Below are 23402 nucleotides of genomic sequence, written 5' to 3'. Positions count from 1 at the left end.
GCAGAGTTTCAAGTGTTGAATTTAGAATTTGGTCACTGTCCACTGCAAATGGATGTATTTTTCCCCAAATATGTATAGGTGGCACTGTTGGTCTATGTATAATACCAGTATGCAGAAGGTGGCTTTCTAGCAGTTTCTCAGACATTTTAAATTTGGGGTGTTTGAAAGCGCTGGCACCATGCAGCATGGGTTTTTGGTGGATCCCAATATCTGTCGTTACAGCTGCTGCAGCAAGCTTCCCCCAGTTACTGCCAGGCAGGATACTAGAGGCACTGCCTGCTTCCAAACCCTGTGATTCCCTCAGTGTTGATCCATTTGGGATGGGAATCTGGGGAAGAGCACCACCTTACTTAATCCTTGTGAGGGTTCATTTGTGAAAACTAATTGAACAGGAGGCAATTAAATGAAGTTGCTATAGCAAGATAGTATGTAGGATTCAATAAAACCACTGGTTTTACCTTGCTTATATAAGAAAGCAAAAAGCTAGAGGTGCCTTATGGAGAAGGCTCCCAGGAATGACAGAGCATCTCTGGGGAGGAAGAACCTGAGGGAGGGAATGGAGAAGCAGGGAGAAGTTGGAGCAGGAGCAAACTGGAGGCAAGGGGGTAAAAAAAACCCCACAGGATCTGTGTGAGGAAAAGGACTATGTATTCATCATAACCGGAAAAGAGCCAAAACCTGTGGAAGCATTATTTAACAGAAAAGTGGTTCTTTAATATTTGGTGAAACTCAGAACTGATGTTGCTGTCTTTGGGGCAGGATGTGGACTAACTGCTCCTTTTTCTTTCCTTCTTTCTTTCCCCTCAGTGTTCAGGACAAAGATGGAGTGCTGGATCCTACAGCCATCCCTCGCTTCATTCCAGAAATCACAATTGGAGGCAATGAATATGATAAAATCTATTATGAGTATCGATCGGTAAGTAATACTGGAAGGGGAGCAGTTGTATGGTAGCCAGGCAACTGTCCGTGCCAAGGTGTAAGCGTGTTCATAACTGTCCTGTGCACAGCCTGGGTGTCAGTCTCATGCACAGGGATACACATTTCTAAGAGTAAGTTCTGGATTTTGCCCAGATCCCCACCTTTTTTGAAGTCTAGCTTCCCCACAAGAGGAATAATGAAGCAAATGGTTTGTTTTGTAAGCTGATTTTCTTTTTTGATCTTTAGACGTGGACTAAAGGATAAGTGGTTTTCATTTGTTTTTGTTTCTCCTGCCCCGATTAGTCTCTGACCTCTGAAATCTAAAATAATCCTTTGACTCAAATAAGAAAATTGGAAACCCATGGCGACTTCTATGAAGACAACCGCTTATAAAACACTGAGGGAAGGGGTGTTTTTTCTGGAGTAGGCTGAGGAGGTACGAATGTTACATAGCTTCTCAAAACTGTTGTTGCTTTAAATAGTGTGTTTCTGTACGCGGGCACACATCCAAAGCCTGTTGTGGCCCAGCGCTCTCTTACACCTCATGCAGGCTCCCACACAATGTTTTAATTAGCTGCTTGCCTTTCTGGTTCTGGAGACAACGGCTTCCAATTGACTTAGCACTTTGCCCTATCGCTTATTGTTATTTAGCTGGCATGGGGTCCTTTCGCACCATGCGGTGTTTTCCTAAGGCCCAGGTATTGTAAATTCTCATTAGAGAAATTGTGGAACTGATGACAATTAATACTGATTAGACAAACTGAAGTTACAGGTGATGGTATATTTTCAAGTTGGATTGAAATCATCTCTGCCACTGCATGTTTTTTTTAAGCAATCACTGAAGACAAAGGAAGGAAGATCTATATAAATTGTTGTAAACCATGATTTGCATAGTCAAAACACTATCATTTTTCTGTTCCTGGTAGTATACAGTCTCTTACTGAAATTAAAATGTAACATACAGGTTTGTGGACTTGATTGGAAACTCTGGACTACCAATGTTTTCTTCTGGAATAGTCAGTTCAGAAGTCCCTGTGAATATTCAACATAATTCATTCTTCCTCAGCTAACTATGCAGTGGAGAGAAGCTCCTGAGTTCACGCTGTTCTGCCTTGTTTGAGATGTAGTCTTTCCAGCTTGTAAAAGGGGCTAAAGCTAAAGGTTAAAGCAGCACAAAGCATCTTAGTATTCCTTAAGGTTGTCTAATGGGTTTGAAAACTCCCTGGTCCATCTGAGAAATTGCTATCAGAATTTCATGCTTCTTGGTATCACTTACACTTTTAAGTCCAAAACTTCAAGCTCAGACTAAGGATTTTTGGAGTTCTTCATTCCAAGAGACGTCTGTGCGTGTGCAGCACATATTTCAGAAGGATCTGCTGCATGACTTGTTGCCAGCATGCAACATCCATCTGTACTGACGGTGCCTTTCTTCCTGAAGATGATGGGGTTTTTTGGCTGAAATGTCACTTTGCAGTGGAGCTGGGAATTATTGAGGCTGCCTGACACACAGCTAGATGTGACCTCGGTGCTGCATGCTGAGAACCAGGGGTAATACTTCTGAAAGCCTTTTTTTCCTCTAACTGTACAACAGCACATTCCTCTTTGTGCTGGCAAGACACTGAGAATGCCCTGGCTCATCAAATAGCTGGCTTCCAGGAAAAATTGTGACTTGCCTTGCAGATGTAGCAAAGGGATGCTTAGGAGTAGGAATATGAATACCTGGGAAGGAAAGCCAGGCTCTTGGATTGCTCTGCTCGATGCCAGTTAGTTGACAGCAGAAGCTGAGCACTGTCAGTGCAAAAAAACATTGCCAAAATATAATCTCCCTTCTGCAGGCATGCTTTTCGGCCCAAATTCAGGAAAGTACTGTGGAAAGTGATAACGTCCTTTGGAATACGGAGGAGTTGTACATTTCATGAAGCATTCTGTTAAATTCAGGCAATACTAGCTACTCTTTTTCTCTCTTCTGAATGCTTAGACACTTGTAATCCTTCAGGGATGGGGGGATCTATAAGGGTGGTGCACAATGCAAAAGATGCTGAGTTTTCCTACTTCCCTGTAAGCTACTGGAAGAGGAAGCACAAAGCCAGCCTCACCCGCCATTTTATGTTCTACGAATTCAATTCTTTGTGTTGAAACTTTGAAGATCTGTGTTTTTCCCTCCAACTTTGTTTAGCAAATGAAGGTGTGAATTTCTTTGTAAGGCAAGGCTTATATTCAGAGCTAATACAGCATGAGACCAACCAGTGCAGGCAGAAAAAGCAGATGAACTTCTAGACATACAAATCTTGGCTATGAGGTTTCTGGGTCTAACGAGAGGGAATTGTAAACCCTTGCCTTGCCCATGTTTATGCAGGGATGGTTACAGCTGTGCTACCACTTTTGCATTTGAAGACAGATAAAGATTTTTAGGCTCACATGACTTGTAAGTAAAGACTTAATTATGGTATAATTACAGAACTTTAACTTTTCCTTGTGGGAAATACATGCTTTTAAAGTTAGTGTAATGATGTTTACCACATAAATACAATGATTTGCGTAGGGGATTTTTTTCCTCGGCAATCCTATAACTAGTCATAAATCCTTGATCATACCAATAGGCAGCGAACTGCTGTGCTTTTCAGAGTTGCATGCACACAATTCATGCTGCCTAATAATGGTGGTTTTCAGGGATTCGCAGATTCCAGGCAGAAGCTGTTTATTGTTCAAAATATTCATTAGTCAGAAGCAACTGTGAAGAAGGAGGAAACGCTCTTCAGAGTCCAAGGTTTTAGTATGTGTGCCTTTCTGCAAAATAATGAGGTAGCCACATACAGCTCTGAATACTAGAAACTTGCCTTTTTCTGTATATCCTCTAAATTTCTTCTGTAAGCATTCATTTCACATGTGAGGAGGTGGCTTTCTGCCTCCTTCTCTTACCATAAAGTCATCTGGCAGGGTTCAGCTGTTCTGTTCAGGCATTCATAAACTTCTAAAGATGCTTTTCTGGCAAGGGAAGAGTAACCTTTTAGTCAGGTTCTGTAGATCAGAGATAAGCATGTTCATTCTTAAGTGAAGCAACATTATTTTAGGAACTGTCAGACTAGTAAAGACTTGACTACTCGTGTTTTTTTTTTCTTAACAACTGCTGTATCTCTCTGCTTTCTTCCAACCGCACACAATCCCCATGGATAGTGCTCCAAACTCCATGTGCGCCCTGTGAAGCTGGAGCACTTAGGCAGATGTGTTTGCAGAGAAGATGAAAACAAATGGTTCTGTTTAATGGAATCAGTGTACTTAAATAATGTACTTATGTACTTCACACTCCCGAATGCTGTTGGCAAGTCCTGCTGAATCTCCTAGGGGTGGTGAAAAAAGGATTCTTTTACGTGCATGCTCTTTTCTGTATACATAAAAGTGCAGCTGTCTAAGATTCATATTCAAGCCATCACCTACGTCGTTACCTCTGAAAACAAAGCTGGAGAACTTTAAAATAGTCTTTGCCACCTCTCCCTTCGCTGCAGATTGTAGGGAAATGATCAGTATTTCATTTACATAAACTTTGTGTTCAAAAAGAGTAAAAAAAAAAAAGTGGGCTGCTTGTCACAAGGTGTGCAGAGCCTGGAGTCCAGTGTTTGCTGGTGTTCACTCAAGGTGAAAGCAAAATGGTTAAAGCGTAGTCTCCTTTCTCATGTCATCAGCCCCGGCAGACAGCATTTGTGCTAGCCCGCTCACCCTGACCCTGGTTCACATAACCCAGCTCCTTTGTTTGTCCAATGGCTTGCCCCAATGTCTTTAAACACAAGTCTAAGAAACCCTGAAGGAGAAAAGGGCTATTTTCAGTAGTATGCTTAAAAACTGTGGCTTGCATCTCATGCTGTAGGATTTGTTTGGGGTTTTTTTTTCCCCATCCTTTCTCCGGGGTGTAAGATTGTACAGTGGGAGGGGTATCCTATCCTCTTTATAGTTTGCTGGGATTCTTTAAGTATATGTGCTGGTGTGTATATTAAAGGAAGTAACCAAATGCTTGGGCACACAGATTCTTCTTCAGACAAGACAGGCCTAGGCACCTAGAAGTTCCTTTCGTACTAAGGCAAATGCCATATCAAAATGCTGTATCTTTTGTTAGCCTAACTTACACGATTAGAAAAAATCAAGTCAGGGATGTGTACCTTGCCCTTGAAGCAGACAGTTATGATGAATTCATTGAAGAATTTATTCCACACTCTTGAACTACCTTCAAAGACACTTCCTATCCCAGTATGACTTCCAGCTCCAGTGAGCCTGTGTGTAAGGCTTGCTTAGACCAGTTTTAGTCATTGTCTTTCAGTCTGAAGTGTCCTTCTGCTCTTGCATCGAAATGGTGAGCCGCATACTTCCCTTGCTTTCTTCACCCTCTTATTGCTTTTCCCCACTGTGCATTGGCTATTTGCTGATCCTGGCATGCTTCAACCTCCATCCCTTGGCTCCTTTCCTTGAAGGTTCTCATTGTCCTCCTTTGAACCATCTAATTGTGCAGTGTCACTTTCTGTGGTGAGAGAAATTTTGCACGTGTGCCATATTCGCCACATGAGGAAAGCAGAGGTTTATTTGACAGTAGTATTGATTCTGCTTTGTCCATCCTTGTCAGTGCACCTCTGTATTAAGCAGAGACAAAATGGGTGGCTCAGATTTTTCTGCCTAACATTTAACTGATCAAGAAAGCAAATAAATATGACACCGAAAGGTCAGAGAAGGCTGTCATTTTTTTCCCTACTCTTTTCCCTTGGTGGAAGACTGCTTTTGGAATACAGGTATGCTGACCATGAGGCAAGGAAAGCTTGAGCTAGTCAAAGACCTAGCTACTGCTACAAGGTGCAGTCTGGCTCCCATAACTGTGTCTCTGGCAAGTCCCTTCAGCTTGCTAACCTAGCAGGGATTTTTTTTTTTATTCCTGGACTACTCTTATGCTAGATTGCCAAACTGAACAGGTTTCTGGGGTTAGGTGAATACTGGAGCTGTGGAAGGGAAGTAGCAGCAGTGTGTGGCTGGGGTGGGATGACTGCTTTTCCACAGGAGCTGCACCAGCTCAACTGCTTTGTCGAGCTGCATCTTCATATCCTGCTCCTCATCCTCCTCCCTTCTGCCCCACGACCTGGGAGTGTGTGGCTGGCGGTGCCCTGCAGTCTTGAGTATCAGCAATGGAGAAGCAGCAACAGGTTGGAGGGAAGGAGAAGCCCGTGCTTTTCCCCCAGGCTCTTTATTTCCCCCTCTTTCATAAGGATGCAACCCCAGGGGTGGGAAATCCTCAAGTGTGGGATGCCTGCCTTGGTAGTTGCAGAGAAACAGCTGTAACACAGCGAGCTTTTGAGCGATGGGAAAGTGAGCCTGCAACATGAGTCAACTCTCAGCCTCACAATGCAAAATTAAGAGTATTGAAGGAATGTGTTTATCATGAAGATCACAACTAGCCCAAGAGGGAGACCGTTAAGGGAAGACTTTCTGCAGGTTTGATGTGGCCCAGGTTGCATGTGAGGTGCAGCCCTGACCCTTCTTGGCAGCTGTGGTTGCAAGGCGCTGAGGATGGCTGCTGGCAAACAGGAGGGTTAGGAAGTCCTTTAGCTTTCCCATCTCCTCTGAGAGTGCAGAGCACTCCTGGCTTACACACAAATCCCCCATTTAAAATACCCTGAACTACAAAAGAAATACTTGAGCTTTCAGGAAGCCAGAGTCTGGCTCAACAACAAGGGAGTGTTTATGTCAAACCGACACATTGAGGTTTAATGTGGTGATGCTGTGTGGTGGGGTCCTCAACATCTTGGCCTTTGGCTGCAGATTTTGGGTTACAAGAAAAGCTACAGGCTTCTAAAAAAACTCCTTTGACCAATTCTTCTTGTATGCACAGAGGACGTTACCCATGCATACGTATAAAGTACAACTGCTGCAGTGAGCCTTATCTAAGCTGTGAATTGTCTTCCACGGTACTCCTGCCTTTGCAGAAGGAGGGAGGTTAGGATATCTTTGTTCTCCATGTTTGTGATTGTTACCATAGCGTCTGTCTTTGATACGATCTTCTGTTTTCTCTCTCCTGCCATTTTTTCTTGGCTTCGTGAAGTTTTCATTTTTTTAGGATCAAGGTCTCCCTTCCTAATTCTTATTTTAATGGAGGTGTTTGGCAGCTGTAATGCCCAGCCCTGTCTGCTCTTGAATCCAGGAAGGAATGAAAACAAGACACACAATGAATTAGGAAAGGCTTAATTTAAGTTTTTTTTGCTGGTTTATCTCTGCAAAAATATTTTTAGCCCTTTCTAAAGTAACAAGATGTTGCCTGGCTAAATATCGGTAAGACCATAAGAACCTGAAGAATTACTAAAACCTAGGAATGACAAAGTTGTTCCTGAAGGGTACCTGGAAAGGGGTGGGAATAGGCATGTTATGTCCTTCTCTTCCCACCTTCCCGCTCCTCCTCCACTCTCACCAATCTTGTACGTACAGAGAGAGCGTGAGAGCAGCCCCTCTTCTGCTTTAGAAACGTGTAGCTTCTCTACCCTGCTTCCCTTGGAAGATATCACAGGCAGTTGGCAGGGATATCTTATCCCAGATAGGGGGGGGAAGGAACCTGAGAGACCTTGGGTCTGTCTCAAATCTTGGTCTTGATAGTTGTGTCTGTTTTGTTTTAGATGACAGACCATGCTGTCCCAGGCACTGAGTACCGATGTAGATCAAAAAGACAGTAAAATCCCACTGGCATTAAAATAATCCATTTCAAACTTGACAGTCAGTCTGCCACTGAGCCCTATGAAAGAAAACACTTTTTTACGTGGGAGCACATCCTTCCTCTCCCAAACCCCTCTTAATCCCATACCTGTGTAGGAATGTGATCCCCAGGGTAGACCTCTATTAAATAATAAAAAAAACCCCAACAACCCAGGAAAATAGCTTGGAAGAAAGATCTTTTGTTAGTGATTAAGCAAAGTGGAGAAAAGTTGCAGGTGAATTGCTCCCACTCCACTCTTTGTATCTCCTATGAAACTTTAATTCAAAAACCAAAATCCAACCCTCAGAGGACAGTTTCACTGTGGTATCTTATATTGAAAACCGTGCTTTAGATCAGGAAAAGGTTTTGGCAAATCAGTAAAGGGGGGGGGGGGAATACTTGGATTTATTTCTCGCTCTCCCTGCTTTGCTCCAGCTTCTCAGGGGTAACATCTCCATGAGTCTTAAACTGTGAAATAGTATCAGTTTGAGGTGTTTAACTGTGCTGGTGTGGTGGTACAGTTTTGGTTGGGATGGCATTAGTGTATGATCGTCCTTGTTTCTTGATACCATTTTTATGCCGAGATGTGCTTTTGGGCTTTGTAATGTAGAGCTGGCATTGCTAAGACCTGCTGCTACCTTGAGTGATGTAACATCAGGAAAGCTGTTTTAAGAGGCTTTTTGCATTTTACCTGTCCAGTTAGAAAAACAGGCCTACAGTTAGGATAACACTTTATCTGGCTTGGGTATAGTTACTTGGCTTTTTCCTGCGGTAGGTTTGCACTCTGTAGTGGGTAACTGGCATTTCTAACACATTTGCCAAGAAAAACCAAAGTAGCTATTATTCTGCTACTAGGGAAAGTAGGCACTGTGGAAAAAAGCTGCAACAAAATATTTAGCCGTACCCTGTTGCTTATTCTTGGCTGTCCTGCAAAAGCAAGGCTAGAGATATACATTAGATTGTTTATGGTGTTCGTAGTTGTTCAAATTCTGAGTTGCAAATTCATTTCTACAGATCAGATTCCTACTTAAGCTCACTTATGTTGTTTGAAATAAAAAATACTTCAGCTTTAAAGAAATACTCTGTGTCCTCCTTATGGACACTTCTCTTTCCAAAAGATTTCTACTGTCTTGTCTTTTAAATGAATGAACGAAGGGTAGGACAACATTCCTTGAATAACTTCAGTAAATTGGAATTGTTTTAACCTCAATTCAGTAAAGCTTTTGAGTACTCTTGTTACTTGGGCTATAATGAATGTTACCATGTCCTGGTTTTGGCTGGGATAGAGTTAATTTTCTTCCTAGTAGCTGATACAGTGCTGTGTCTTGGAATTAGTATGAGAATAATGTTGATAACACACTGATAGTTTAGTTGTTGCTAAGCGGTGCTTACACGAGTGAAGGACTCTTCAGCTCCCCATGCTCTGCCAGGCGCACAAGGAGCCGGGCGGCGGCACAGCCAGGACAACTGACCCCAACTGACCAAAGGGCTATTCCATACCATATGGCATCATGCCCAGTATAGAAACTGGGGGAGTTGGCTGGGGGGCAGCGATCGCTGCTTGGGGACGGGCTGGGATCGGTCAGCAGGTGGTGAGTGGTTGCATAGTGCATGACTTGCTTTGTATATTTTATTATTATTATTATCATTTGACTTTATTTCAATTATTAAACTGTTCTTATCTCAACCCATGCGTTTTCTCACTCTTACTCTTCTGATTCTCTCCCCCATCCCACCGGGGGTGGGGGAAGTGAGCAAGTGGCTGTGTGGTGCTTAGTTGCTGGCTGGGGTTAAACCACGACATAACAGCATTAAGAATGTTGTTTGAGTAAAGAATGGTAGGAGTCAAGCTGTAAACAAACATCTATCTATGCCAATCCTTTGGAAACCAAACCATATACACCTTGAGTGTGTGTTTGGGGGGTGTTACACCCCCCTCCCCTTTTTTATCTGTTGCTCTGGAACATAGGAACCAAACCCTTCCAGAATACAGCCAATATATGAAGCTACGTGCTCTTAGATTCTCTCAGATTTTAGATGTGTGCCAACAACAAACACTGACGATAAACTTCTGGAAGTCAGGATTTCTACTGGAAAAAGCAGTAGGCTTCGCTAACAACAGTGATGGAAGGTGCTATTATTATGCTTATTATAAACAGCCACTAAATGAAAAGGTTTGGATATTGATGAATGAGCCCATGCTTGCAGAGTAATGACTCCGTTTTTAAGTGCTCTTTGATCAGCACTGCTCAAAACATGCTATTTATAGATCTATTTTAGCTGTGAAGCCCAGCCATTAGTAGAAAGCAGCACAGGAATAGAAGGAAAAAATGGTAATTCTTTTTGTTCCTGAAATGTTGGAAAACAAGAAAGACTCTAAACTGATGGATGTAGACCTTTTCAGATTGTTAAAACTCTCTAGAGCTCTACCTGTACATGTCTGGTTTGAAATTATTTTGAGGAGCTATGAAATGCAGCCGCTGTGTATAGCAAACAGCTGGCTGAGGCTGTTTGTTGCTACTCTGCAGCCTATACCACTTTATAGGGCTTTTCATCATGTTTATAGTTTTGACAGACACTTCTGTGGCAGAGTTCTTAATTTAACTGATGAGATGATCTTGTTTTCATCTTTTTACTGATGCTCTTTTAAAGTTGAGCAGTTTCATTCTTTTGAGCTGGCTCTACCTTTGGGTACAACTCATTTCATTACTTTCATGCTCTGTGCGGTGGATTTTATTGCATACTTCTTGACATAATCCTTGCTGCCAACTTTGTTCTGCACAGTGTAATGCAGCAGACCAAGACTTGATTCTCTGTCTCATCCACTTCCATTTCCATGGAGTGGAAAAGTCTGTTACTTGGCAGTGACCTTGCAGGATCTCGTGTTTACCTCCTGCCGCAGGGATACGTGTGAGCTGTTGGGCTTGTCTAGCGGGATCTCTGTTCCCGTTTGCTTGTTCAGTGCTGCTTCGGTTGTAAGCTCTTGAGGGCAGAGACTTAATTCTTGTGTTGCAAAGTCTGTGTCTAGATGGCTGCTGTGATAACATGGCTTTTCTTGCTTTTTGTGGGAAAGATGGTTCAGCTTTGGTGTGACGGTCAACTGGTTTCTCTGCCTCTTGGTGCTCCATAGGTCTCTTTGGGCTGATGTCAGTGAAGGACCTAAGAGGGTTTGAAGGGATTTATTTGACCCTATATGCTACTCCTTTTACTTGCCTGTGGAAATGTGTTGTTAATAATTAATCATGTGTAATAGGATGCACTATTATTTTTAACGTGGCCATTAAGTCACACCTTTTCTTTGGTCTTACTCAAGTGTGATTTGAAGGTAACAAGCATGGAGTGGTCCTGTGAATGTGCCAGCCACTCGCAAATGATGTGGCCTTGCTGACTTTCATTAGAGTTTTGACTGGGAAACTTACTTGAAATGCATAAATCTCGTGGGAAATGCAAGTCACTTTCAAGTACTTCCCTGGTTTCCCATTGAGACCCTCTAAATTTTGTCAGCAGTATCCTTCGGCAAGGAGTCCTTCAAGCCATTGGCTTCATTTGATGGCGCCTGTATCTTGTACTGGAAGAAACGGTGAATATTCAGTCCCTCTCTGTGTTCTCCCAGCTACTGGCAAGTTATGTGGAGTTTTGTCCTATCTCCCTTCCATCATCTCTTTTCTAGGCTGGATGGTTTACCTCTTCTGGCTGCAATACCAGCAGCCTCAGGACTGACTGCTTGTTCCCATCCCTGCCCTTGTGCTGGCTAAGCAGCCGTGGGCAGAACAGGCTGGGAACTTCAGCTGGGTGCAGTTTGGAGTACCAACTTAACTGTTTGTAGTCACCAAAAAAAGCACATCCTACCAGCTGCCCCGCATCCCCAGGTCTTCTCTGGTGCTTCCACCACTACTCTTTGCAGTGGTCTGGTATGTGTTTGGCTGTCTGAGCTTGCAGAGTCACCAAAAACTAACCCAGCCAGAAGGAGTGAATAGCTTCTTGCTGGGCGAGGGGGTTGACTGAGCTTGTGGAATGATCCAGCAAAGCTGCAGAGCTGGCTTGGACTGTGCAGCAGAGAGATGAGAGGATGGGTACTGTAGGGCCTCTTCTTGTTGGCATCATGCTGTTCAGTCCATGTAGACACGCTGTGCAGCATCGCTGCAACGCTTTTTGTTTGGCTGGTTTAGTCCAGGCTCCTTGTGACATTGAGCAAATGCTTGTTCTGGCAGGAGGTGGGCCTGCGAGGAGCTGGAGGGGAGGCAGAAGACTGCAAGAACAGGAATGACACTCCTGTTCCAATATTTTTCTAAATGCTTAAGTGCTAGAAGATCACCAGCTTCCTCCCCTCTGGGACAGACCTACTACGTTGTTCCTAGTTGTGCAGCTTTTTTACTATGGACATGGCTGTAAAATGTGAGCTTTGAAGAGCCTGTTCTCGGGAAGTCATCTGTGTTACTTGTACCTGGTGCAGATAGCGTGCAGAACATAAAATCACATCATTCTGCTTGCTAGGTAATACAGGGTTTGTTTACTGTGCCTTCCTCTTCCCATTTTTTGGGCTATTTTGAAAGCTTGGCTGTAACATATCCCAAAACTCAGCTGCTCTTGCCAAGGCCCACTGTTAATGATGGAGTATGGATGAATACTTACTATAAAATTCGCTTTGATGTATTGCATGTCTTTAACCAAAGGCACATGGGGAATTTGTTTTGGACAATGAATTTGAATTCTGTTGGGATTGATATTGTATCTTTTAAAGAGGGCAGATTTACCCAGAAACAAAACTGTAAACTCCCATATTTTCCCAGAGAGCTCCTGTTGCTTTAATAATGTAGTTATCTGGGAATCTCTTGAAGTATCAAAGGGCCAATTATGCGCTGCCTGGAGAGGACCAAGGAGAGCTGTTTTTGTGTTAGAATTAATAGATACAGGCTGGTCACAGCAGGTCTGATGTCCTCCCTAGCTCACCACTGTAAATTTGCGGGGCAGAGATAGTAATCATTTATTTTCATCTCACATCTCCTCTTTACTCAGCAGGAGTAACTCTTAACAGGACTGCATGGTTTCTTCTGATATTTAGACAAGACATTAAAGACAACTTTAAATGAAAAACCTTAGAAAAAACGATCAAGAATGGCTTGTAATGGCTTGTGACAAGGCAGGGTGGGGAATGTCTAATGAAGGAGGTAGAAGTCTTCTGTTAGCTTGATGTTTTAGGGAAAGAAGTGTCATATTTTCTGACCTTCAACTACCCCCCCCCCTTACCCCCCTCCTCAAAACAATAAGCTTCATCCTGGATTAAATAACTGTTTTTGTGGCCTGAGTATAGATTTTATCAAGACTGGGTCTTGCTTCTCTGCAGGGGCAGCGCTCTCAAACAGGATACTCGTCCTGATGATTTTTCCTTTCCAAAAAACTGTGCAAGTCAGGGGTCCTGTGTGAAACCAGTGTTTTTGTGGAGATGAGCAGATGATCTGTGCTAAGGCTCCCAGCCGATAGCTTGTTTTTAAAGGAAGGTTTTTTATTACAGCATCTTTGCTTGCTTCAGACTTTCTCACAAAACTAATTTGCTTTTTCATGGTGGTTTGCTTCTTGATTCCAGTATTGTATCTCAAAGATGAATGCTGTGTGTTCTCTCTCATTCCTGGAGGTAGGAAGAGAGGTTCTGGAGATAGGCTCTGCTTTTGGAACTAGGACCTAACCATCTCTGGCATTTCAGGTCATGGTCAGTACTTTCTGATGGGGACTGCTTTAACACCTGAGACTCAGATTGAAATGTATCTGCATCTGTTTCCTCTGTAGGATCACTCAGTTCAGAGTAATTGCCAAAGTAGCTACTTTATGCACTGATCCTGTTGCTGGCAGGTTTTGTTCCCATGGCTTAGTTATCTAGCGGGTACAGAGCCTGGTTTATGTTTATTCAGGCTGAAACTGCACTAAAAATTTGTGTTGCTTTTGCAAAGCAAGTTGGTAGGAGATGATTTTGATGACAGCGTTGTTGGCACGCTTGTGGTGAGTCTTCTCATAAGCATGCTTTCGCTGACCCGATGCAGCGTGCTTGGCCTGGAGGAGCGCTTTCCTCGCCCGCAGAGAGAGCGCGTACGCTGCGTAAGGGGAGTCTGCTATTTTAACTGTACTGGCAGGCTTTCTCTTGTAGTCCTGTGTGCTGTGTCTGTAATCCCTTAAAATGGCTGCTACTTAAGCAGCCTCTTTTCCCAAATCTTTAAAGCTGAAGGTAGAATAGCTTGGCTGCTGAATTTTTGTGTCTGTAATGCTGCCTGAGTGCTTTTGCAGTGTGGCTGCATGGGGCAGCAGGCTGAGAGGGCCAGGCTTGGCTTCCTGCCCCGATGCACGATCTGCACAGCTGTGCATCCTCTTCCTCCTGAACCCTTGTGGAGGGCTTGAGTTGTGGGACCTGTTTGGCTGGCTACCAAACTGTGTTTAGATGGACTACCAGGAAGGGGGCTGTGTGCTTCAGCGTCTCGTGTCCTTTCACAGACTTGGAGGTAACAGATCCTCGTCTCTAGGTCTAGACACAACTCCTTGAACTCCCAAATGCCAAGACTCTGTTTAGGCTACTGCTATTCACCTCCATTTGCTCTCATCTCTGTGATAATTTGCTTTCCCTCCCCGGTGAGGGTGCAGACCCTTCAGCTTTCCTAGTACATCTGATGTCCCCCTCCCAGCACTCCAGTCCATCCAGCCTTTCCCTCTGCAGTGTGTTTCTTGGTTTGCTAGGCTCAAACCCCTCCTTGCGTGATGCTCTTGTGACCTGTACAACCAGCCCAAGCTCTTGAGATGCTGTCGGAAGGAAAGGCTTCCCGCTGTGGTCCCCAGCCCTCTGCTGTCTCGTGTACAAAGATGTGTAACGAACTGTACGGAGCAGTGACTTTGTGTGGCAGCACTGGGGTTCCCCAAGCCCTGGTTTGGGAACCACGGGTACAGAAAGGTCGGTCAGGCTTAACCTGCGTGTCCGAGCTGCCTAGGCAGAGGCTACTCCCAGCAGCATTAAGGGTCTGCCCAGAAGAGCTGCAGCCTGAAAGGTCAGCGAGGTTCAGAGGCAGCACGTGAAGGCTGTTGCTTAGGTCCCAGGGTACCGGTGAAATTTGGGTATGGGGTTCGAGAAACTTCAGTTTTTCCAGCTAGTAGCTGGCTTTGCTTATGAAGACAGGCAGATACTGCTTTTGCTTTAATAAAGTTAAGTTCAGCTCTTGAAGGCTAAATATGCAATTTCATTTGAATGGTTTAATTTAATGTGGTAATTAACTCTGTATTTCATGCATGAAATATTTTGTGTATTTAATAATGTGTGCCTCTCTTGGCATGAGATTCTATTGACTGATTCAATTCCTCCACTACATGCTACGATTAGCGGGGTCATCTCTTACTAAAACTGGGCACATGGGTGTGTAGTGGAGAATTGGATGAATCCAGGTGGAATATGCTGTTGACATATTGGCCTAGTTTTTATATATACTGTGGCATAGTGGTTTTTGTGCCCCCCCCCCCCCCCCAGCTGCACAGCTCAAATTTTTTGGAGGGACTGACTTTTCTACAAGTGCTAATCATTATGTTGTTAAAAAAAAAAAAAAAATCACGTTGCACTTTGTAAAGAATCTAAAAATTTCCATAAAGAGTGAAAAGAGAAATGTTTCTGACTGAACTTTCTGCTTTCTCTAGCTTCCTGGTCGCAATTTTAGGCAAGGCTACAATGCTGATGTTGGTGACAAGTGGATCTGGCTGAAATGAGATCTGCCTCCCTTTGGAGCCCTAACTGCGATGGACCACAGTACTTGAGTGAAGAAGAAGCCGAGTTCAGTGTGCCTGCTCTGCATCAATTGTGTAGCGCGAAGAAAGTGCTGGTTAAATCATCTTCCAGCTACAGCATAAGAGAATAGACTCCTAGAAGGGAAATCACTTTATTCTGGTTTGTTCTTCTCTGATGAATTCAGGGTGCTTTGTCTTCGGATGTTTGATAGTCAATGAGTGATAGCAAAGTGATCTGGTATTACAGGGGCAGACTTAAGATTGATGCTGAACTTTCTCTTCATCAAGACTGTGGCATATTATTACACAGGATTATTGTAGTTTTGCTGAATCAAGAGAAATTAAACCTGTATCCTCCTGGCTCTCACAAAGTTAATTTCTTGCTCTGTCATGCATGGTGTTTTATTAGTTTCATTAGAAGAGTGCACATGCGAAAAAAAATGCATTTGCATCATGTTCTGAAAGCCTCTTATTGGACATCAGCATCAAAGCAGGCAAGCTTAAAAAACTTCACTGAGAGAAGGAAATACGTGTTAATCTCAATTTAAACAGCAAAATATCCATGCTTAAAAGTATAAAAAAATATTCAAAATAATTGCCAGCAGTTGTACTCATAGCTTCTTCCTTTGAATGGGCGCTATAGATCAAAATGTTTGTTGGGTATAAAAGACAAATGTAATTATTATTTTTGCAAATCCCTGAAAGTCCAACTTGGAGTTCTTTTTAAAGAAATGATTCATTTGCTATTAGTTAGTTACACAAACGAGGCACCTTGGCATTGGTTCAAGCAATGCTGTCCAGATTTAGTCTGCAGTAATTCTGCATTTCCAGCAAGAGGCCAACTACTTCAATCACTGAGTAAAAGTGCTGCCAGGCATTCCAGTATTCAGGGCAATGCCTTTGAATTAAGCAGCCAAGTCTTGCCCATGCCCCTTCCCGTATCAAAACTAGTATGAAAAGACTTCTTTAACAAGAGCCTTGGGGGCCTGGATAGATACTGAAGTAAATGAGCAGTGGGATAGAGATGTAGCTCTTCTCACTGATCTCTTGGCTCTTTGTTTCCATGTGTTATGGCTTTATAGAGTTTCACGTCTGGTCGCAAAAGGACTGACTCTGCTTTGGTGCCACGTTGCCACCCTGTGCTATTGCAGCTGGTGGCTTTGCAATGACGAGCAAGTGCTGGGGTGCAAGGCCAGCCCTGCGCCTTGGACTTGTGTGAAAACGCAGCAGAACTGGTGTAGTCAGTCCTGCGAGGCTGTACATTTTTTTTGAACAGTTGCAAGATCTTTGTGCATTTTCACCTTCCAGAGGCTGGTTGTCGGCGCACTGGACCTATGTGTGGTGCAGCTCAGCAGTGTGCTTCCTTATCCCGTGTCTCCCTCAGGAAGGTGTATCTTGGTGCTCTCATGCCTGAGGATGTGCCAGCCTGAGCCACTGTTGTCTTCTCCTATGCAATGAGATCCTAAGGAATTAGTGTTAGCTTTTCTTTACCTGTCCAGAGTGCCATCTTGCAGCAGTCAGTAATGCGTGTGGAGATGAAAAGAACATCTGTTGTGGCTTTGGGTTCCCTTTGGAGTAGTCCAGATCTGTTTTTACAGATGTCCTGCATCTCAGTATTGCTGTGTTCTCCAGGTGCTGTAATTCACTTGGCAATGTGCATGCAACCTGGTGTCGGATCTCCTAGAAAGGCATTTTGTGCTGGTGAAGCTGTTGTGTTCAACTTTTCCATGGTGGGGCACAGTGGGGTGCAGAGTATTTCTAAGAGCCTTCCCTGCCTGCTCCAGCAGCACGCTGAGAGCTGAGCTGAGCTTTGGATGTAAAGGAGTTTAATTCCAGTCAGGAAAAGCAGTGTTGGCTTGTATGGCAAGTAGTGTGGTATGACAAAATGCATGTTGAGCATACTTTTTTATCCCGGTTTTAACTCTACTTTAAAAGTAAAGCTGTTTATAAACTAAATCTGTGAAGGAAATAACTTTCTCTCCCCTTGCTGTAGGAAGGAACGTTAGCTGTGTTTTTTTCTTCCCTCCTTCCCACTCCAACACCTCAAAAAAACATCTCTTAGCAAACCAGCTGTAAAGTTTTCGGCTTTTGAAGACTACGCTGTGCCAGTTGGATGAATTTATCTCCAGTTCTTTATATTAGATTGGAAAAGATAAAATGGCTCAAATCTTCTCCACACTTCTGTGTAGGTGCGCATGTGATACCATCTGCAGTCTGTCCTCTTATCCTGAGTTCCCATTGCCTATGATAATGCATGGGGAAGTTTGCCTCTTGCCTGTCATGTCCCATGCTTAATTCTGCCTGCTCTACAAAGGCAGATTCCCTGGGAATGGTGGTGTTTCACTTATAGCCATTGGCCACATTTTATGGGCAGAACCACCAGCTTTCCCGATGGCTGCAGTTAGTCAGTCCAGTGACTAACTCCCCCTTGGGTTCACTTTTCAGTTGCCCAGGAGGGGTGAAAGGAAAGAGGAGGTGGGTGGGAATGGGTCCTGCCACCAAAACGAAGGCTTGACATGCTGCAGCTTCAGATGAGGTTGTGAAGATTGCCTCTCAGCCTCAGGAACCTGTGATTTCATGCCAACACCTGTCCCACTCTAAAAACTTGGCTTACCGCGTTTCAGATTTGGCCTCTTAACCATCCCCCTCTGGCCTTTGCTGTGGTTGACTGTGAGTGTGTTTTCCCAATGTGTCCATTAATAGCTTCCTCGTCAGCTGGGGGACAGCTGAAACTGTCTGGGGTGTGACAAGGTCAGCTGAAGATACCTGCATGTGCCTGAGCTGCCTCATGCTTTGCACTTCAGCTTGAGGTATTGACTCCTCACTTGCCCCTACCCACCTTGTGCTCTTCGGCAGTGACATTTGGCCCAGGGCTACAATTAAGAGATCCAGTGTGTTTCTTCCCCTTCCTCCCTCAAGGTGTAATTTTCATGTTTTAATAGTGGTGAGGTTTGGATGTTAACCATGCTGCTTCAGTTCTGTGAAAGGAAAGAGCTGCTGCGGTGAAAAAGAAGGGTGTGCGTTGCTGTGCCCCCACCACAGGCGAAGATTGAAATGAATCCCTTCTGTGGAAGAGCTTGCTGAGCAAGTGTAATTTAGGTGCACAACAAATTCCAGCTGGCTTCAAATGCTGTTTACAAAAGACTGGGCAAAATGAATAATTTGTGCAAAAGTTAATGGAAGCAACCAGAGCAGAGGGGAGGTGGGATGGCACACCATAACCTGACAGGCTGCTCTCCAGAAATGTGCCTGCTCAGGTTTAGTGTAAGCTGAGCATTTATGGAGAACCTCAAAAGCCATCTGCATTAAAGGAGGTCTTGAAAGAAAAGGAGGTCCAAAGGTCAATGAAGAGGATTGACTCTTCCATATGTTCCTGCCCTGTTGACTTGCATGTGATCTTGGGCAAGCTTCTCAGAGGTGCGTCGCCCTGGGAGCTCCCATCTGTGTTGGTCAAAACTGAGCCCATCTGACAGTGTTGCTTCCCATGACCCTGCTTAGCTCGCATGCGAAATGAGTGTTTTATAAAACACTCATTTGTGAAAGAGTGTTTTATAAAAACACTGAAAGATGGGATAGGCATTCAAAATTGTGTGCTCTGATGCTTTCCTCGGGCCTGAAGGGAGGTAGGGTCCAGGTTTCCCTGGCAGAAAGGCACAGCTCTGCGGTCCCACCTGGTCTTTCTGTGCACTGGTGAGAAGGTGCCACGTCTCAGTCTCGCTGCAGTGATGAGCAAAGCCTTGGCCACCCAGGAGACTGCTTCGCTCCAGTTTTGGTGTCATCCAAAACTGGGTGGAGAGATCTATCATGCCAGAGAAAGGAGCTCATGCTAGATAGCTTTCCTGAGAAAGGGAAACTATTTCCCCTTGTAGTCACTTAGTGAGAAGCACTTAATTTGCTCTGACCCTTTTAACCCTGATAAGAGGGCAGCATTCTTTACATAGCTGCTGCTCAGATAGCATCATCGCGTGAGCATCGCAGGTGGCAGGATGGCATGAAACTTGCAGGTTCTGCTCCAGTTCCCAGCGTTAAGTCTTCATTTGCCAAATACATATTCACAGCAAGATCAAAACAAGTGTGTTGCCTCCTGGTGCTGCGTAATTCCTCTGCAGGTGCTGGAGCCCAGCCTAGCTGCTTCTATCTGATGGGACCACTCCTGACTATTTGATTCCTGCTGGTGTTCTCCACCCTCCCAAACAAAAACTCCAGGTACAAATGATACCTAGATCTTGCCTGCCTGAGAAAACTTTGTCTCAGTTAGCTTAGTGGGTACCGAGCATCTTCAAAGATAGCTGAGCATGGAAATCTGTGGCAGCTGCTGAGGTTCCCTCTGGGCAAGGCAGACACCACACCTCATTCCTCCACCTGCTCGTGGATCAGCAGTTGATGGAGCATGGCCTGGAGACACAATCCCAGACAGTGGTGCTGCACGGGGGACAAAGGCTGCATCCGCTGGTTGGCGTGCGGGCTGCTGCACCTACAGGAGAGTGTTCCCAGCCCTCAGCTGTGCTCCGCACACAAGTGTAAGGCGGGAGATGTGCGAGTGTGGCCAAGGAGGGACTGCTGGTGGATCTGGCTGGGTGGGGGGTTGCAGGCATGCCAAATGGGAGTGTGCTTCTCCCAGCTGTGGGCTAAAAGTTGTGACAGAGCAATGGTTTTGGTTTCTCTGGGTTCCTTATCTCGCTGCTGCAGGTGTCCTCCTTTCAGCGCTCGTGGGGCTCTGGCAGAAAGTGGGGAACCAGCTCTGGGGGGACAGGGTTGTGCTGCATTATGGGGCCAGAATAGCACAGCAGTGCCACTCTGCATTTCAAGAAATGGGATGTAAGCATGATTTATTGAGCTAATGATGTACAGGTTTGCTCTTTTCTGGTTCCTCTTCTTGCTTAAAAGAAGGCTGGTCCAAACAGATTGCTGCTTTGTGTGGAAGTTTACTTCCATTTTGGGGATGAAATTCTTACATATAAAGTTCACACTAGAGTTTCTGTTGGGTAAAGGGAGTTGATGCATGCAAAAAACTGAACAGAACAGTGCTAAGATGAAGTAGGCATGACCTCTCCGGCCCTGGCATGGCCCATGTTGGCCCCCAGGCTGGGCCCATTTGCTGGTGCCTGCCATCGTCTCTGAGTGTTTTGGGAGACAAGGTTGACTTTTGTCATCCCATAAGAGGTGAGGGTGTTCAGAAACTGGTGGGAGCCACCACTGAGCCAGGGTGGGATTTGCCATTACTCCATTTGCTGCTTTTTGGTTCTGGTTTCTGCTTACGGAGAGACCTGGGCGTCTGAAGGAGGAGGAACTTGACAAAGTCCTTTGCTGCTTTTATCTTTGGATGCGGGTGAAACTCAGGCTCCTGTTGTGCTCAGTGGCCGAGACAGGAGTGTGGAGTCTGTCTGTCCTAGCTTTGCCTTCCTAGAAGCCCTGGCTGCTGCAGCAGCTGTTTCCTACTCCCAGAATACAGTCCTGGTTGCAACACTTAAAGCCGGAGCTATTCAACTGATCTGTTTTCCTTTGAGGATTAATGTTGATACCTAGACGTGGTTTTGATCTCCTGTTTGAAAGAGCTGCCTGCTGCTGGGTCATTGCTGGGAACTGGGAGGGAGAGAGATCTCTGCAGGTTATCAGCAGTTACGGCATCTTCTGGGGGCTGGCCGAGGTGGCCTGCCTTACCTGCGGCAGGACAGGGTGGAAGCGAGGTGCGGGGTTAGTGCAGTGTTAGCCAGGTTTTGGACTTCTGGCCTGTGATATGTGTGGTAGGACCATGGCCAAAACCGTGGCACGGCTTTAATCTTTGCTCCAGCCCTGATTCACTCTGTCCGCTCCCTCTGTTGTGCTGTGCTCTCTGGGAGGTGAGGTGGGTGAGCCAGGCTTGTCCTGCCAGCTGAAATGGTCCTGGAAGTCAGGCTGATGTGGGCAGGGGCTGTACCTTCAATGAGAAAGAGAAATCAAAGCCGCCATGGTCTGAGAGGTCTCAAATCCCTGCTGACTTCTCCCTAGGGTGGTTGCTTTGAGCACCAGTGAGAAAGAGATACTGCAGCTCAACAGAGCAGAAGGGAGGTGAGGGACTAAACTGGAGTGAGGCATCAAAGCTGATGCTCTAATTGCTGCTTCCTGGTCACAGTCTGGGTTGTGCTAGGTTGTAAGTTGGTGGTACAGACCAACCACCAGTCCCCCGGCAAGACTAGGGAGATGAGCAGACCCTTCTTGACCCTTCAGCTCAAGCATTGCTTTCAGGTGACTTCGTCCAGTGTATTAATTCAAGAGGTGGGATCCTTGCTGCTTGCAGCAGTTCCCCGTGAAGGACCATGAAAGGTCATTGCTGTGTTGGGACAGATCGATGCTGTGTTGCTCTCCAGGTGGTGATGGAGAGCAGTGGGGTGGAGATGGTGTGTTCAGTTTTCTGAGTATGGCTTCCTTACATGCGCCAGTATGTCTGACAGCTCTCTGCTGACCTGCACCTACCACTGGGCATCTCTGAGAAGAGTAACTCCCAAATCCTGTCAGCGGCTTCAGACCCTGCCACCAGTTCCGTGGATAGCCCTGAGTTTTCACCTATGCAAAGCAAGGTCAGGTTGGTGAGTCCTGGGGCTGCTCCCATGTAACCTTCTGGTTCCCTTTGGGCAGGTGAGATGGGGTGAAGCACAGCCCTGCTATGTCCAGTGCAGGTCTCTAGTGGGAGGCAAAGGGGACAGGCAGCAGTTTTTGCAGGCAGGGCTGGCAGGCTCTGCACCCACAGGCTCCCTCTCACGAGGCGTTCATGTAGTAAGGCTGTTGAAGGCGAGTGGTGTGGGCTCTTCCCAGGAAACGTTTTGGCGGCTCTTTGCTTTGAGACATGGCTGGCTTGCTGCATCTCCCAGCAGGAGCTCAGCGGGAGGGCTGCTTCCCAGGCTCCTGCAGGACTGGTTTTCTTGGACACGGGGAGGTGGAGGCAGATGAAGTGAGTTGCTTGGAGCCACGCAGCAAATCTGGGATTGCAGCAGACACAGAGCATCAGTCCCAGCTGGTCCCACACTTTTGTGGCACAACTGCTCCCTCTTCTCCTAGCCGTGCTGATTGCCACCCCACGGACTCAACATCTGTGCTGGAGTCCCTGTGGGTCTCCAAGTCCCTTGGTGTCTGTCTGCATGCAGCATTTGGCAAGGAGGCATGTTTAACTGGACAACGTATCAGCTCCCTTGAAGAGCTTAATATTAAACATGCTCTGCTGGCAGGAGCTTTTACGAGCCATGGAGGCAGTGAAGGGAAAATGACTTTGATACCCAATAAACCTTTTGCCTGTGTGCTCAGATCTGGGTTGTGATACCGCTGGGTCACAAGCAGTTGCCTCATGCTGGTGTTTCCTGGCACAGGTCTGAGTATACAAACCCCTCGCATCGTCTTTGATTTGTGCCCCCTGCGCTGTTTTATATCGCAGTGCTGGGGACGTCCTGACCAGATCTCTGCTGGTGCAGGGGAGCTGGGTAAGCAACTCCACCTCTTGCAGAGCCTCCAGTATACTGATCTTGCTGGTTTCCAGTAGGATGCACGGGGCTTTCCCAGCACGACCCATTAGGTGGCAATGCAGCCTGTTCCTCTGTGCAGCACCGGAGGATGATGGCAGCGAGCATGGGGCTTCAGCCTGCCTGGGGGGAGCTGAGCTTCAGACCAGGGCCTGCAGACTGCTGTGGGGTAGGCTGGGGCAGCCAGGGCTCTGAGTGCGTAGGAAGGGCACTTTAACTCTGCGCTTTTATCTCAGCTTTGGCTATCGACGCTAAGAACAACCCTGGGATTTCTCATCCTCCTGGCTTTGAGGTGCCCTGTGTCACGTGGCAGCTGTGGTGATCCTTGGGCCAGCCCTGTCTCTCGCGTAGGCTACACGGGTTCTCTTTGCAAGTGCTTTGGCCTGTGCGTCCACAAACCTGGTGTTCCCTGTTACCTTATTCCATGCCATCTCGAAGCAGGGCAACAGGAGAAAGTGCCCAAGTGGCATCGGGGCAAGAGGGGCACAGAGCATCTTCTCTGGGGTGACCAGCGAGCGGGGCAACTCCTG

The 23402-nt window shown here is 45.7% G+C and overlaps 1 protein-coding gene across 1 annotated transcript in view; it reads left to right on the top strand.

Annotated features, from left to right (window-relative positions):
- The window catches only part of NDUFA10 (NADH:ubiquinone oxidoreductase subunit A10), a 42723-nt gene extending 26746 nt beyond the window's left edge, over positions 1–15977 (top strand). Inside the window, exons 9-10 of the mRNA XM_072874875.1 lie at positions 808–916; positions 15296–15977. Of these exons, the coding sequence (XP_072730976.1) occupies positions 808–916; positions 15296–15364 (178 nt within the window). The 3' untranslated portion in view covers positions 15365–15977. The remainder of the gene's footprint in view (positions 1–807; positions 917–15295) is intronic.
- Positions 15978–23402: the final 7425 nt, after the last annotated feature.

Source organism: Ciconia boyciana, chromosome 10 (genome assembly GCF_034638445.1).
Source record: "Ciconia boyciana chromosome 10, ASM3463844v1, whole genome shotgun sequence".
NCBI lineage: Eukaryota > Metazoa > Chordata > Aves > Ciconiiformes > Ciconiidae > Ciconia > Ciconia boyciana.
The sequence above is the reverse complement of the archived record's forward strand: the minus strand, read 5'-3'. Positions and strand labels throughout refer to the sequence as shown.